Source organism: Lutra lutra, chromosome 11, assembly GCF_902655055.1.
Source record: "Lutra lutra chromosome 11, mLutLut1.2, whole genome shotgun sequence".
In the NCBI taxonomy this organism is placed as follows: Eukaryota; Metazoa; Chordata; class Mammalia; order Carnivora; family Mustelidae; genus Lutra; species Lutra lutra.
Window position 1 is genome coordinate 91,167,389 of NC_062288.1, and position 16,416 is coordinate 91,183,804.

The 16,416-nt window shown below is 49.7% G+C and overlaps 1 protein-coding gene and 1 long non-coding RNA gene across 2 annotated transcripts in view; one reads left to right on the plus strand and one right to left on the minus strand.

Moving 5' to 3' along the window:
* Positions 1 to 16,416, minus strand: part of SLC13A4 (solute carrier family 13 member 4) — a 40,222-nt gene that overhangs the window by 1,664 nt on the left and 22,142 nt on the right. The window contains exons 8-15 of the mRNA XM_047694532.1: positions 14,347 to 14,531; positions 10,499 to 10,618; positions 9,436 to 9,537; positions 8,021 to 8,122; positions 7,187 to 7,284; positions 6,870 to 6,994; positions 3,138 to 3,299; positions 1,786 to 1,923 (exon numbers count right to left, since the gene is read on the minus strand). Coding sequence (XP_047550488.1) covers positions 1,786 to 1,923; positions 3,138 to 3,299; positions 6,870 to 6,994; positions 7,187 to 7,284; positions 8,021 to 8,122; positions 9,436 to 9,537; positions 10,499 to 10,618; positions 14,347 to 14,531 — 1,032 coding nt within the window. The remainder of the gene's footprint in view (positions 1 to 1,785; positions 1,924 to 3,137; positions 3,300 to 6,869; positions 6,995 to 7,186; positions 7,285 to 8,020; positions 8,123 to 9,435; positions 9,538 to 10,498; positions 10,619 to 14,346; positions 14,532 to 16,416) is intronic.
* On the plus strand, positions 3,181 to 4,112 carry LOC125080619 (uncharacterized). Its single transcript, XR_007121431.1, has 2 exons — positions 3,181 to 3,321; positions 3,441 to 4,112. It is a non-coding gene; the product is annotated as an uncharacterized LOC125080619 (long non-coding RNA).

Here is a 16,416-nt window from a genome sequence, read left to right on the forward strand (position 1 = left end):
AGCTACATGATCGGGAACTGCTTTAAGGCAGGAACTTCTTAGAGCCTTTAATGTGCTGACACATACGGGGACCTGTAGGAGAGGCCTGATTCTCCAAAGCCTCTGCTACTGTTAACTGTTTTCCCTTACCAAAGGAACAGCTTATGGAAGGTGGTGTATCTTGGTTTCACCTGGAGAACCAGGCCAGCTGCCTGTGCTCAGCCCTCCATGGGAGGGTGACAAAGACATGTTAGCTTTGCTGCTTTCTACTGAGGGAATGTCACCTCCATGACCCTGAACCCTCCCATTTCTGCCATGGAACTGACACAGGCTGAGGGGGGTGTGAGGGATGATGGATGGCAGAGCCAGGGCCAGATGGAATAATGGACAGTAGGCATAGTTGGCAGCCTGTCAGGGAGGACCCAAGCACACTGCTGTAGCCACCACGGGTCTGCTGGCTGGCACAGATTTGGGAAAGCTGTGAGGGAAAATGAATGCTAGGAAATTGTTCCAAGCAGGTGACTAGATGTATTGCTTCTCCACTTTCTGGCCAGAGCCCCAGACTTATAAATCATTTTTCCCCTGTGTTTTGGGTGTGGACAACTGCCCAGGTCTGTAGCCAGAGGAGGCAGGTTCTAAAGGGGCTCAATTGAAGTCCTTCAGAGCTGAAAGGAACCCCGCAGAGCATATAACTGCCATCTTTCGCATATGAGGAAATGGAGGCCTCAGGTCAGTGCCCGGGCTGGAAATAGAACCGGCGACTGGCCTACTTCTTGTCATCTGGTGCCTTTGAAAGGCGCTGTCTCTGATCGCTTGATTCCAGAAAAGATGGCGGGGGGTGGTGGGGGGCAGCAGTGAACGGTGGGGTACCCAGGAGAGGAAGTGGCTGAACGGGAGAGTTGGGACTGAGCTTGGTCCCAACTCTCCTGAGCAGACACTGTTGTGCACTAAGAGATGGGGGGAGGGGAGGGGTGTGGCTGTGACCTCCCTTCCCTGAAGTGTCACAGATGACTTCCATGAGCGGTTTGATGAGTAGAAAGATCTGAATATCTGCCACTAGCCTGAAGCTCTCCCTTTCCTCCGTTTGCTTTTTACAGGGCTGCTGGGAACGAGTTTGGACTTTAGTGAACAAGAATGTGTGAGACCCTCAGCAAGGCAGACTGAGCCCTATTTCAGACAGCCCAGCCCCAGTAACTAGGAGTTGTTTTCCCCTTTCCTCCATCCCCCAGTGGCCTGGATATCCAGGAGCACAGCAGTGAGTATAGGTTGAGGGGCGGAGGGTAAACAGGCCCAACACTGACCAGATGTTTCCTCAGAGCTATCTTGTGGGGGGCCAGCTGAGAACTAGGAAATGAAGTGTGGGCACCCCATTTTGCCATTGTTGCTTCAGGGGCTGGCGTTGGGGAGAGTTCAGTGGGAGCGCCCTGTCCCCTCAGACCTTTCACCTTAGGTTCCTATGGTTTCTCCTACTTCGCTTCTGTGAGTAAACCAGCAGCTTTTGCAATGAATGTCCCCACTGGCCCAGTGAAGAAACCGAGGCAGAGCCTTGTGCCTCCCCCGGGCTGCATCTCGTGTCTGTTCCAGCTGTCTCTGTACATCCCGGGTAAGGGTGGGAGAGCACATTCCTGCTATCCTTGGTGCTTGTGGACCGGCGGAAGGCCTTTTTGCCAGCACTATTCTTCTGACCACACTAGACTGAGTGTTGACAGACCACAGACACTGCTCCAAAATGATAAGCTTCAGGAGGCTGTGGAGCCACTCGCTTGTCCCTGTCCTCGCTGCAGCAAGAGGGTACCCACGACTTACCATATCTTTGATCTGGCAGTGCCCATAGCTGAAGACGATGGCATTGGGGGGATTGCCCACAGGCAGCATCACTGCAAAGGAGATGCACATGGTGACTGGGATCAGAGTGTAGAGTGGATTAATGTGCAGCGTTTCAGACTAGGAGAAGAGAGAATTCACAGAAACATCAACGTTGAGATGCAGCTTGCATTTCTTGAGCTTAACATCACAAACATGCTTTAAATGCTGGCTTGGTGTTGGCTAACCTTGGCTGGATACCGTGTGTTGGGGGCTGTGAAATCTCTACCATCAAGGGCATACAGTGCTCGGCAACCCAAGTGGGCTTATGCTGCTCAGTCACTTCCCGTGGAAACATGGGCTCTGAGTTCCTTCCTAGAAGGGATGTTTCACTTCTTGGTGCTGGACTGATTTTATCCTTTAGCCAAGAGAGTCATTCTTCAAACTCAAATCCCATGAATAAGCTGCTTTGGTTGAGGTGGGGGTCTCTCATCCTTGGAGTGTAGAACTAAGGTGTTTTCTAGGTGATGCTTGCTTTGGATGGGATTTGAAACCCGTGGTCTCGCCCTCCATGTTGCTGAGTTTTCACTGAGTGTACTCCCGTGCTCACACAGATGAGAGGATGGCACAGTTGGAAGGAGACATCCGAGCAGACAGCAAAGACAGGGGCTGGGGTAGTTTGGGGTTAAAGAGAGCGGAAGGGTTTCATTTTGTTGGGGGTGGGGAGGAGCCTTCATTTGCTGGGTCCACCTCACTAGTGGGACAGAGGCAGCACTGTGTCTGGTGCATTACTCTGGGGTCTGCTTAGCCAGGCTGAGATCTGGGAGATGCGCCCCTCCCCTCACTCATGAATAACAAATTGTTCTGAGACCATGGGATAAGGCTGGCATTGCCTCAATTCTCAGACCCTCCCGGACAGAGAAATGGGGAAGGCGGTGATGAAGCTGTGGTTTTGGTCTTTACAGCTGAGTGTACTTCTGGGAGCATTTTGCCCCCATTTTCTGTAGTTACTTCTCCCTCTGGCCCTACTCTTAGGTCTTAGGAGAGAAAGAAATGATGACTGTGAGGAACTGGAATCCTAGGGTTTTACGGGTATTCTGTGCATTCTTGTTTCCATTCAAGACTGTCTCTAAACTAATCCTAGTCTTTCAGAAAAGGGTTTCTAGACACTTGCTACAATTTCTGTCTATCTGTCTGTCTGTCTATCTAATTTGAAATGCTTCATTTCCAAATTGTGGCTGGAGCACCCATCAGTGAAGTCTGTGGCAATGACCGGAGGAGAGAGTAGAGCTGGGAAGCTGTTCCCTGGGCCCGAGGAAGCCCGTCCTGACATCTGGGAGCCCTGCCCTACTCACCAGGCTGCACAGGATGGGCAGGAAGATGGTGATGGTGGCTGGGTTGCTCACGAACTCTGTGACAATGGACACAAGGATGCATGCCAACAGGGTGACAGCCCACGGTGGGAGGCCACTCAGAGACAACATCTGGTGCCCAATCCACGTGGAGAGGCCAGAGCTCTGCAGGGAGATGGGTGATACAGTAAGAAGAGAGGAGGAAGAGCACATTCCCCCTGGAATTCTTAGACTCCAGAAAGTCAGGGATGTTGGGGGACTGGAAGGAAACACTAGGAGTCATCTAATTTGTCTTCCTACTTTCAGGCAGACTGGATCCAGAGGCATTCCTGATTTGATGATGAGGTGGTTTTTACAGCCTAGAAAATTCCTTATGATTGTGTAACATTCAGTCTAAGGGTTTCCTGGACAATCATCACAGCGCATGGAGAGCTGCCCATCCTAATGACTATGACTCTTGTCAGGATTATGCCACGATGGCTTGGCAGGGGCTGGAGATCTTTGGGGCCACAGCCCTCTCAGCTTCACTCTCCTTACTCTCTCCAGCCTCTGCCATTCTCACTCTGTGCATCAGTCAACGGTGATCCTGACACAGACTCCCCAGTATAATCCTTAACCTGCTTTTGAAATCTAGCTCTCTTATCACCGGTAAAAGGGGGGGAATTATCAACGTCCTTGGACAGTAACCTTTCCTGTGGTTTGTGGGGAGTCCGTGGGCAGGGCTGAACACCAGAAGCTTTGCATAGAGGGGTTCCCAGTCTGTCCGCTCTCAGTGGGAAGGTGCCACCTGGCCGGCCTACAAAGCTAGTCGTGGTGGTCGGTTCTGTGTCAGGTTCAGTGTCCTCACGGCTGACGTCGGGATCTGCCGCCCACCAGTGCTTTTTCACAACACAACATAAGAAGGCATGTTGCCGCTCTTGAACCTTTTCCATTAGCAAAATTTATACAGATCTACTCCAATAAATGAGTTATTTCCCACTTGGACTAACTCCTTTGGTTGGAGGCTGTTCCTTTGCCAATGGTGAAGATTCCTTCCCTCCCTTAGAAAATAAAGGACACCACTGATTTTTGCGCTAAAAACAGGTTAACATGTGCACTCTCCTGCCCTCCCTGCCTTCTCTCCCTTCTGTGGGTGATGTGCTCTGTTTCTGCTTACCCTAGAGACTGCAAATCCACTAAAGACATGGAGAGTAGGGCCCAAAGCAAGGTGAGACATTTTATGTTTCCTCAAGCCATAAGTCCTACTCATATTTTACTGTTAAGGACAGCCTCACCACATTGCCGGCAGACTGCTTTTGCTCCCCTTTTCCGAATTCACCAAAGACTATTTGATGTTGACAGCACCCTGGCCACCATAAGGCAAGCCCGTAGACAGCTGGTGACCAGAAGCCTTCAGAATTCTCTCTGCTGTGGCCATTTTACCTGGGAGCACTCTTCTTCTTCTTTTGTTTTTTTTTAAAGATTGCATTTATTTGTTAGAGCACAAACAGGGGGAGCAGGAGGGAGAGGGAGAAGCTGACTCCCCACTGAGCAGAGAGCCTGATGATGTGGGACTCATTCCCAGGACCCTGGGATCATGACCTGAGCTAAGGGCAGACGCCCAACTGACTGAGCCACCCAGGCACCCCCTTAGAGCACTTTTCTCTTTTTGTTCTGTTGCCCGTGAGCTGCAAATCCAACATGTGAGGACTACAGCAATTCATGGTTGGTACAGAGCCTTGAGGCCAACAGGAACTCTGTGACTGTTACCTCTTAGAGCACATTAAACCTTACCCAGGGGACAAAGCGGGAGGAAGAGCAGTTAGCTGAGTGGAAACAGCACTTATAAAGAAATGGAGTTCCACTGAGCACATTATCCAGATAGTATTCAGAAGTAAAGTGGAAAAAATTTAATAGCAATTTTTTCCAGAAGCTATTTTATACTGTAATTTGAAATAAATTGATAAATTAGATTGCCAAGTTAGAAAACACAACAAAGGAAGTTTATTTTTTTTAAACCTTGATACAAAAACATTTTACATGGGATTTTCCTCATATCAAGACTGAAATTATTTCAAACTTGGTAGGAATCACCTATAGCATACTTGAATTATATTACTAAAATGAGTAGAGTCAGATTTTACAGAAATACCAAGTATGCTATCTGTAATACATACAAAATTTTGGTTAAAAAATTTTTTCCCAGGCTGGACTCGGGCCAAAACTAACAACTGAAATTAAGTAAAGATAAGTATGATATTTTGAACTTGGAATTAGAAGTAACAGCAGCACATATACAGGATTGGCTGTAAGATGGGATGTTTAATAGTGGCTAACAATTGGGGTGCCTGGGTGGCTCAGTGGGTTAAAGCCTCTGCCTTGGGCTCAGGTCATGATCTCAGGGTCCTGGGATCAAGCCCCGCATCGGGCTCTCTGCTCAGCAGGGAGCCTGCTTCGCCCTCTCTCTCTCTCTGCCTGCCTCTCTGCCTACTTGTGATCTCTCTCTGTCAAATAAATAAAATCTTTAAAAAAAAATAGTGGCTAACAATTAAAAGAATGAGAGTTTTAGTTGGCTGCAAGTTCAATATAAATGTTGATCTGAGTGCCAGTGATGCCTTATAAAAGCTTCCATAAAAATACAGATTGGTGCTTGCATCAGAGGTGAGAGATGGCGCTTGGGTAATATGACTCCTTTACTCTGCAGTAGACTGGACCACGTTTAAATAAGGCCAAGGGCAAAGTGTAGTGAGTCATGAGGAGAGACCAGCATGGTAAATGGTCACTACTTCTTGAAGAATGGTTGAAGGAACTAGGGAGTTTTAGTTTCTTGGGGGGAAAAAAGATGATCTAAGGGGATCTAGTAACTTTTTATGACTTTGATAATTATTACCTAGGCTGGGGTTTCAGAGGACAGAGCCAGAGCCAACAGTGGAAGGCACACAGATCTGAGCTAAAAGAAAAGAACAGTTCTTCATTCCCTGCCCAGGGAGTGCCCTGTCACTGGTGCTGTCCAAGCCCAGGGGTGTCACGCAGGGAACTCTTTCACCGGGTAGGAGACCGGACTCAGTGTCCAAGGTTCCTTCCTAGTGGAAGGTGTGATCTTACTATTAGTGATGCAGATAGGCGTGGCCCTCAACGAGTGGGCAAAGAGTGAGCCACATTAATGAACAGAGCGAAAGCTGAGGGAGAAACTGTGAACCTGATTGATTTGGAGAATCGTTTCCTATTTCAGGAAGGGCTAACACTTGAGGAAACCCAACTATTTCCCACCGGCCCCCTTTATAAGATCGCATCCCAGCCCCTCCCAATCAGGGAATCAAGGCACGTGCACAGCAGGTACATTAGCTTTAGCACATTCTCCAACGGGGCTGAATGTAAGCAGATGGACTGACTGAGGGGCAGTTTGTTGTGTGTCCATGTGGGGTGTCCTGAACGCTTAGAGACACATATCTTAACCACCACTGTCAAATGCCCAGGAGACGACTACACAAGCCGATAAATCTTTTGCCTGTGGCCCTGTGGGCCTGTGAGTGAGGCGGGAGGGACTCCCTAGCACAGCTGATCTGTACGTCTGTTCTCAGCACGAGCTTAGAAGCTCAGGGCAGGACGGGGGATCCACATCTGGCTCTACTGTTCCCTGGGGTGAACCTTCACCTCTCCCTCAGAGCCTCTGAATCTTCCTCCCGGAATCAAAATGACTCATTAGGTAAAGTGGCTTAAAAAATCTTTGGTCCAAGAACAGAATTCAAGAGTTACCTTGCTGCCAGAAGCCAGAGCGTAGCCTCCTCCCACCAGAATGACGATCTCCCAGGGCATGGTCTTCTGGAAGTCCTTCCAGGTGATGATGGGCTCTGTCACCAGTGAGGGCTCTTCGTTCTGTCCTGGACCACAGGTAGACAGGGGAAGAGCCCGATGAATCCTTGTGGGTGGGCTTTGTGGAGACAGAGCCTAACTGATGAACCAATGACTCGCGGGGGGACTCAGAATGGCCTTGGTAAGGCTCTTCTGAGAATTCAGACTTGGGTATGATTGACCAGAGCCAGCCCCGACCTCTTCCCTCGAACTTCTCTCACCGTCACTCTTCTTTCCAAAGCAGGGCTTCTTTGCTGGGATCAGGAAGAGCAGGAAGCCGAGGAAAACAGAGACCGTGGCGTCGGTGCGGTAGCCCTTCCTAGCAAAGAGACGAGCATGGCGGAGGTGGAGGGTCAGGAGGGGGAGGGGAGCACGGTGTCTCAGGACTGTCTGAACACAGTGCTTCTTTTTAGAACCCAGTCTAGGGGCTGGTCAGCCTGCCTTGCAGTAGCTGCTGCCCTGCTAGCCAGCGGTGGATTTAGGGGACAAGGCTTGGAGTCTGGAGGCTGGGCCTGGCTAGGGTAGACGTCTTGGTGTGGCTGTATGCGCCTGTTCGAAGGAGACAGCGGGAGTTATTTTGGTCAAGGAGACTCGAAAAGGATGAGTCCTCTTTCCTGCAAGGGTTGCATCTCCGTGTGTGTCTTTGCTCGATTGAGAAGCCGAGCGGAGAGAGCTGTGGGCCAGCCTTCCGGGGTCCTGCAGGGGTGGCCCGGGGGCCAAGGCCTTGGCCGCATCCTCTGTCTCTCCCAGGGGCATTTGGTCTTTAAGCCTCAGAGCCACCTTCGAGACGACTGAGGTTTCCAGAGCTTAAGTAACAAGACAAGGTCACATGGCTGGTCCGGGCAGCACCAGATGCCAACCCCGGCCTCAGACGCCGCACACTGTGTTTTCTTCCTGACTCCACGCTGGCTTCCCTGAGAAGGGGGCGCTTTCAGGGAGACGGGGTGCTTCCTGGGCTAACTGCTGCCCCTGCGAGTGCAGGAGGGACGCTGGTGGGAGCAGCCTGAAGGGTCCAGTCAGGGGGTGATTCTTAAGGAGGCGACAGTAGCACTTACTTTTCAAAGAAAGAATCCCAGCCAGGAACAAAGCCAGGCTCCCGGGTAAACCACAGCACCGTCATCAGGATGAAGAAAAATCCAGTTACCATTTCAGGGTAGCTGTAAGATACAACAGCGAAAGCCGCTCCAGGACCGGGGAGGTTTCTGTTCGCTCTTTCACTTTGCGTGGGGCGCGCCTGTGTTCAGAGCCCGCGTCCTGGAGACAGAACAGTGGCTGCCCCGCTGCTCCAAGTGACTGAAGCGGAAGAAGGCTGAGAAGATGCCAGAAAACGTGACGTCACCCATGTCACCCACGTCTCCTAGAGCAGCAGAGGCGGGAAGGGAGGAGGTGGCCTGGCAGCACACATTTCTACACACAGAGTGTGGCCTCCGGGAGAAAGCCCTGGAAAAGGCCCGCAGCGCTTGGCGGGTGGGACTGGAGCAGCTGCCACCTTTCAGAGGGAATTTGATGGTATATTATCTATTTTAAAATTAAACACTGAAAGTGGAAGCAATCTACGCATTCAGTGGTATCCCGTGGCGTCAGATACTTTTTGGTGTAACTGTGGGTTCGGGTGAGATGCGCCCAGCAATCAGGCCCGCACTGCAGAGCTCACAGCCTGGGAATATAAGGACAGACTAATGCTAAGTGAAAAAAGACAAGCCATAAAACCGTGCTCAGTTTGGACTGCAGTTTAGCAAAAATACATATAATTTTGTACAAAAAAAGCATGGAAGGAAGAGTACATTATGGTAACAGTTGCTAACAGTTAACACTGAATAAAGAGAAGTCATTTTTAGTTTTTATATTTTCCTGTATTTTCTAAATGCTCTACAATGAATGGGTATTCCTTTTATAAATTAAAACATTTAAAAATACTGCTTATACTGGGATCCTTTTGCCCAAAGCTGTAGCTGCCTATTGCCCCAAAAGGAGAAATATGGCACCAAATAGGCTGTGGGGGTCACTGGGGGAAGCTGATAATGGCTGACGGGGTGGTGAATCCTCGGGCCCTCTGTCTTCAGGCCTGTATTTGATGGCGTCAAATGCAGGAGTATTTGGAATGGCCACAGGCCTGGTCGTGGCCCATGCAGAGCAGTGTGGGGTGCTGGCTGTATGGGGAATCAGACCTGTCCCAAGAGGGTGGCTGTGCTGTCTCACACTTCTTTCCCTAGCTACCCCGTGTGCGCCATCCCACCCCCACACTGCGGCTATACCTTGAACTTGGGAAATGGCAAAGGGGAAGGGCGGCCACCTGGAATCTGGCCCATTGGACTTGGGCGTTCAATAGCATCTCTAAATGCCTGGATTCATAGTTGTGGAAAATTCCCCAGTTCCTGGGGCCGCGGAGGACAAGGCTGCTCGTGTGCTCACTATACCTGCTATGTTTTCTCTCCTGGAGTAGGAGAGAGGGTGAATGGCTGATTTTTACCTAATGGCTCCCAGCTTTTCATATTCCTCTTGGATTCTTTTCTCTGACACCTCTTCCCTTTTGGTCTTCTTCTTCTTGCTCAGAGAGCAGGTCTCTCTAAAACTGAGAAGGAAGAAAGAAAGAACAGAAGAATAAAGGAAACGTGTTTCTGAGGCTGGGAGAAATAAAGGATTAAGCAAATGCTAAACTCCTGGCTTGCTGTGGTCACTTGTCCCCTCTTCCCTCCACCCCCCGCTCTCCTGTGACTTTCATCTCCAGGTTACATGGCCTCCCACCAGCCCTCCCCTAGGCTTCCAGGTATATCCATTCGGGTACATCTTTGGTGTATTGACGTGAAGTATCATGTCACACAGACTTGGGTGAGTGTATTTATGTGCAGTAGTTTCTATATACCGGAGATACAGAATATACAGCTATCACTGGTTTGACAGTAGCCTTTGAGTTATTAAAAAAAAAAAAATAAAAAGGCAGCTCAGAGAACATTCCCTGAACAATGGGAGTCATATATATCTTCCCTTTATGTGTTTGAGGCTGATCGAAATACGGTTATGAAGAAAGCTTGCTAGGCAGATTAATATCAGAAGTAACATTGCAAGGGGAATATCTAACTTACGATTTTGAGAGGAACGTGAATATTTCATGCAACTACTATGTGTGAATCACTCAGGTCTATAAAACTAAGCCTCGGGAAACTTCTACTTGGAGTCACGCTTCTTTTGAAGTTAGTTCAAATTACTCTGTATGTTTTGAGGGAAATGAAACTACATTAATCACCCTCCCATCCAGACTTTTTATAAGTCTGATGGTTCCTTTAACCAGTGAGTTGGAATTAAGAACATTCCATGGCAGAGCTCATAGTGAGGTGCCGAGGCCATGTATGTTTAGAGTGTCTAGAAGGGGGTGTCGCTGACCCCCCCCCCCGTCTAGTCCGGCGTCTTCTCCTCACGCATCCTGTGTCGTCACTCGGCAGCTCCCCCTTGGGTGGTGCTCCCCAGGGCTCCTGCCATGACTGTGGATGGAGAACAGAGCCTCGGGGCCTCGCTGGCAGGGCCCTGGGACTCACTTGCAGCCGAGGAACAGCCAGTGCATCCAGAACCAGCTGACCACCAGCATGATGAGGGAGATGGGGAAGCTGAAGAGGAACCAGGTGCCGAAGTTGACCACCTCCGCACCTGGGTACTGGCTAGAGGGAAAGAACCAGGTCAGTGATGAGAAAAGGCTGGATTCCCATGTGGTTTCTGGGGGCAATAAGCTCACGGCTCCCTAAGAAGACACACATCAGAGCTCATGGTAAGGACGTGGTGACACATTAGAACTCACGTACGTGACAGCTGGGAACTGTGCAGGGCCCAGCCGAGCATTACGAAGTAAGCTAGAAACGGCACCTAAGCAACGAGACTTGACACCACTGACATCCGCGTGCGTTGCACTCAGGAGAACCGTGCGGGAGCTGCTTTGCTCTTAACTTATGTAAAGATTCTTACAAGTTTACTCATCTGGTGTTCAGGACAACAGAGAATGCAAAGGGGCGTCTGGTATACTTGGTTTATAAAGTCCCTGAAGGAACATGAGCTGCCGTGAGCTGCGGTTGGGGGGATGCATGGCGCTGACTCGGGACAAGTCTGGACTCTAGAGCATCATGAAAGTTCCAGGTATGAACGGCGCCCCTAGGAGAACCGTGACTTATAATCTCCAAATTGTTCATTAACATCCACTGCTGTCCTAGGGTCTCAGGGAGGTGACCTGGACGACTCATCATTTATCAGGAAGAGCTGTGGCCCCCAGCCCAGGTGGTGTTTCCTGGGGAGCCTGGATGGGCTATATGTGAGCCATGACTTCAGCCTAGACAACACCTGTGTCCTTTCCTCTTGGGCTCTTCTCCCACCTCTAAGGTGGAAGGAAACTGCTCCTCCTTTCACACTAGGCGCTGCGTGGAAAAAGAGAAAGACCAAAAGCAGACCGCCCCCCCCCCCCCAGAGAATGCACTGGAAGCACAGGAGGTAAAGAGGGTTTCATCATCTGTCCTTGTAGGGACGTCTGCTTTTTTGCCCTGTGGCCTGATCAGGGACTTACCTTTACCATCCACACGCTTCTTGGGAAATTGTAACAGCTTGAGCCTACCCTAAGGGCCAGTGGGTCACTGGTTGGGGGGGTGGGGGTGGAAAGAAAGGCTTTTGGAGCTAGAAGGATACCAGAGGGTAGAAGTCATTGAGTGACTCACTCTGGCCTGTACTGGGCTAACAGGCATCAAGTCTGCTGCATCATCTCTTCTCCATACACAGAAATCTATGCCCTATTCCTGGACCCAGGAAAGGGAATAAGTTTTAGAATAGATTAAGTAGACTTTTGTGGATACATGTGCGAGCCTATTCCCATTTATAGCACTTTAGAAAGAGTAACAACTAATTTCTAACTTTTTGAAACACAGCCAGAACGAACTGTGGGGGCGGTCTGTTCACCAATGCCAAGAAAACCAGTCTGGTGGCTGTTCAGACCAGTGGAGATCCAGGGAGCCCAGCATCCTTTCACAGGATCCCTGTTGTCCACATAAGCCACAGTTATGTACCACGACAAAACCCAGGAAGGAGACTAAGAGAATATGAATTTGCCCAACCACAGAGTGAATCAGAAACTAAAGAGCAGAAACTCAGTCTGGACAGAGTGATGAGGTGTGAGGAACTCTGAAACTCAGATCTTGGAGATTTGGGTCTTAACCTTTCATTGGTCCTTTCTCCTCCCCTCTCCTCCCCCCCCCCCCATCCTCCCTCCCTTCCTTCCTTCCTTCTTTCCTTCCTTCCTTTTCCTACTAAAATGAAAGGTGTGTTTCTCCTCTTGTCTGTAATCCGTTTCCCTACTCTCTGCTCTAGAGGCCTTCCTGTGTTCTCAGTGACATCACTCTATCAATCATCCCCTCTCTCAATCTTTAATTTTCCTCTCACTTGGACACCCCTATCAACATTCCAATATGTCCCATCTTAAAACCCTCCTTGGCCCCACTCGACTGTCCCTGTATCATCATCCCATACCTCTCCTTCTTGTCGCAGACCACTCTGTCTACCCACCTCCGGCTCACTCCTCAACTCCCTGAGGTCTGGCTTCACTTTCCAATCACTTGACCAATTGCTCTTGCCTAGGTCCCAGTAACCTCCACATCACCAACTCGAATCGACACATTTTGGTCTTTCTTTTGCTTAGTCATTCAGCCACTGTAAACACTGTGGTCCACTCCTTCCTCCATGAACACTTTCTTCCCTTGGACAGAATGACACCGGATTTTCCTCTTCCCCGTGTGATACCTATTGTTCTCTCATTTATAGTCTACTTTAAATATTTCAGCTTCATATTTATGGCCTCTGCTCTTCTTACTTTATATAGTCTCCCTGAGTGACCGATCTCCTTCCCTCCCCGGATTCAGTTTCCATATGCATCCCACCAGGACCCACTACCATCAACAAATGTTGGCCCCGTGCAAAATGCAAATATGGGGCCGCTTGCTCAAAAATGATTAAGAATTTCCAGAGGAGAGGAGCCTGGGTGGCTCAGTGGGTTAAAGCCTCTGCCTTCAGCTCAGGTCATGATCCCGGGGTCCTGGGATCGAGCCCTGCATTGGGCTCTCTGCTCAGCAGGGAGCATGCTTCCTCTCTCTCTGCCTGCCTCTCTGCCTACTTGTGATCTCTGTCTGTCAAATAAATAAATAAAATCTTAAAAAAAAAAAAAAAGAATTTCCAGATGACGAAAGCAGGGCATGAAGTTAAGCATGGGGCCCTTCTAAGCACGGTGGTCCGGTGTGACTACACAGGTTGGGTGCTCATGAAGACAGCTCTGAAGACCACTGACTCCAAATCTATGACTTTAGCCTAGAAACCTCTCTTGAGATTCAGTGCTGTGTATCCATCTGGCCATCTCAACCTCTCTGTCAATGTTTCTTTACTTTTTTTGCTCATTTAGATCAAGGGCAACTCTGTTCCCCCAGCTGTGGAGGCCCTGAGTCTGACAATCAGACTTGGCCTCTCCCTCTCTCTGGTTCTTTCTGGTCAAGCCTACCTCTGCCTATCTCTCAAATCTGACCGTCTCTCCTCATCACTGCTTCGGTCAGCAGGCCACCGCCAGCTCACTCCGGGGCGTCTGCAGTGGTGTCCGAGTTGTCTTTCTGCTGAAAGGAGGCATGCTTTGTCTTCATTTTTTTAGTCCAGAGCCTGCTTTCAAAACTATAAATCTTATCACCTCACTCCCTGCCTAAAATTCTTCAAAAGCTTCCCATGGCCTTTCAGATGAAATCTAAGGTCCTTCGTGGGCCTCAAGAAGTCCTTTGTGGGGGCGCCTGGGTGGCTCAGTGGGTTAAGCCGCTGCCTTCGGCTCAGGTCATGATCTCAGGGTCCTGGGATCGAGCCCCACATCGGGCTCTCTGCTCGGCAGGGAGCCTGCTTCCTCCTCTCTCTCTGCCTGCCTCTCTGCCTGCTTGTGATCTCTGTCTGTCAAATAAATAAATAAATAAAATCTTAAAAAAAAAAAAAAAGAAGTCCTTTGTGATCTGCATGTCCACCTCCCTGGCCTCCCTTTGCCCTCTCCCATTCTCTCGTACGTGTTCTGTTCTCTTGCCTCTGAGTCCTCCCACTCACTGCTGTCTTGGTCTGGAACACCTCCCTTCACCCAGTGTGGCCCACGGTGCTTCCAGTCTTGCTTCCCTGGCTGCATCCTTGGGGAGGCGTGTCCTCTCCGTGGACTGGGTGGCCCCTGTGGTCTCTCCCAGCAGAACCCCACTCGTCTCCAGTCATCCTGAACTGTCATGCTCCATCGTCTCTTTTCCCTCTTGGTATGGAAACTTTCCTGCCCTATCCTCAGCCCCTGGTGCTGCTCCTGACACATAGTGGGCGGTTAGTACATCTTTGGTCGGCCAGGCGAGCTACCTACTTGTTGAAGTGTTCCAAGAAAATCAGGCTGGTGGACGTGCCGATGATGGTGGTCAGGCCCCCAATGGTAGCAGCGTAAGATATGCTCAGTGAGAGGCACTTGCAGATCATCTGGTCATGCTGGGACTTGTACCTCCTGTTGAGCTCCTGGTTCCTGGGGCTGGGGAGCAGGACGAGTGGCTTTTCCTATAAAAAAAAAACCAAAAACCAGTGAATCTTTCTAACCCTGCGTGGGCTGTCCAGCACATGAAGCATGAAGGCAGGGGCACCAGAGTGCTGTGGAAAGGTTTGATGTTTGGGTGTCCGAAAGACAAATCCCAACCCTAGTTCTACTGTGCACCAAATTGGGCGGCCCCTCGGAGTGGCAGATGCTTCTGCAAAAAGAAGAAAATTCTCTTTTCTCCACCAGATCATTGGGAAGAGTCACCGAAGTAATATATGTAAAGCGCTTAGAACACGTCCTGGCATTTAACGCATGGTAAGCTATTACTACTTTAGTTCTTAGTCTCGGCATGCTGTTTTCCCTTGAACTCCAGGAAAAGTGGTTGCTCTCCGCTTTGGGTGTGAATGACTCATGGAAGATGGTGGTTCTTTCTGGAGCTGGGGGGAGGGTCCTGACTGGGAGGTGACTGAGAAAGAAGCCTTGGGTGGCAGAGGGAATCCAGTGTGTGATTCTCTCCTCACTCTTTTCTGCTTCTTGCCTCTTGGTTTTCCTCCCTGCTTTCCCCGTCCCCTTGCATATAAGGCTAGCCTTCTGTGCTCCTCTCCGGCCCTGCTTGGCCCAGATGGCGGCCTTTCAGGGTGCGAGGTTGCTGACCTCTGGCCTCTAGTGTAGATAAAGGAGCAAGTGGGCACCTGGGTGGCTCAGTCAGTGAAGTGTCTGACTCTTGTCGTGGATCAAATCCCATGTCAGGCTCCCAGCTCAGCATGGAGCCTGCTTAAGACTCTCCTCCCTCTGCCCCTCCCCACTGCACAGCCCGCTCTCTCTCTCAAATAAATAAATAAATCTTTAAAGAAGAAAAGAGAAGAAGAGAAAAGAAAAGAAGAAGCAAGAACCCTCTGCCCCCTGCCCCAGGCCTGGGCTCCCCCCACTGAGTCTTTATGAGACCAGGAGCCGCCTGCGGCAAACGTCAGCAGGAGAGATCCTGGGAAAACCTGGAAAAACCTCCCTTCTCAAAGCCCTTAACCAGTGCCCCACCTCATAGGAGGGCCCAAGTCAGTCTGGACCCTTGAAGCCTTCCTGAGACATTCATTATCAGCGCTGTTAAGAGACCTCATAGATTCTCTGGGCCAGTGGTTTTCTATGATCCTTTCTTCTAATGAAAATATTTATGGACCTCTGATATATAAAACATAATGTAGCATTTAATCAGCTTCCATCTGTTTTATAACTGAAAGCAGACACATGTGGTCAGGGAGACTTGGATTTGAATGGAGATGCTCCTCTCACTACTGGCTTGGAGGCCTTGGGCACGTGACATCATCTCTTTTCCTCATTTGCAGAAATGGAATTCAAGACTGCCACCTCCCTCAGCCAAGACAGGGACAAAATGTTCAGCACACTGTGCTTGGTACACAATCAGAGTTTCAGAAATGATGTCGGTTATTTATACTGACGATGGATGTGAATGAAGTATTTGAGATTATTTGGATGGACACAAAAACGTGAAATCAAGGATTATAAGTGATAGCCACAATTTTAGGCCAGCTTCAAGATCTATTTTGTTTCCGTGGTAGAGCAAGTAGCAGGAAGATACTCATTCACACAAAAAAGCAGTTTCCTTACAATCTCAGGACACTCAAATATTTGAGTATTTGCATTGTCCCCAAAGCACCTTCGAGAAAATATCTGAACACCTCTGATCTAGTCCAACCCCCAGCTTTTAGAGTTGAAGAAACAAATGGGCTCAGATGGTGGCATGACTTGCTAAAATCCACAGTGAGTTAGACCTTTTAACTCCATGGAACCCGCAGGCCAGACTTTGTGGTTGGAGGGCCTGGTGATAGCACCAGACCGATGTCCTCATTACCTCAAGACCAGAGCCCCTTGGGAAGCTCCAAGTTCCATTAC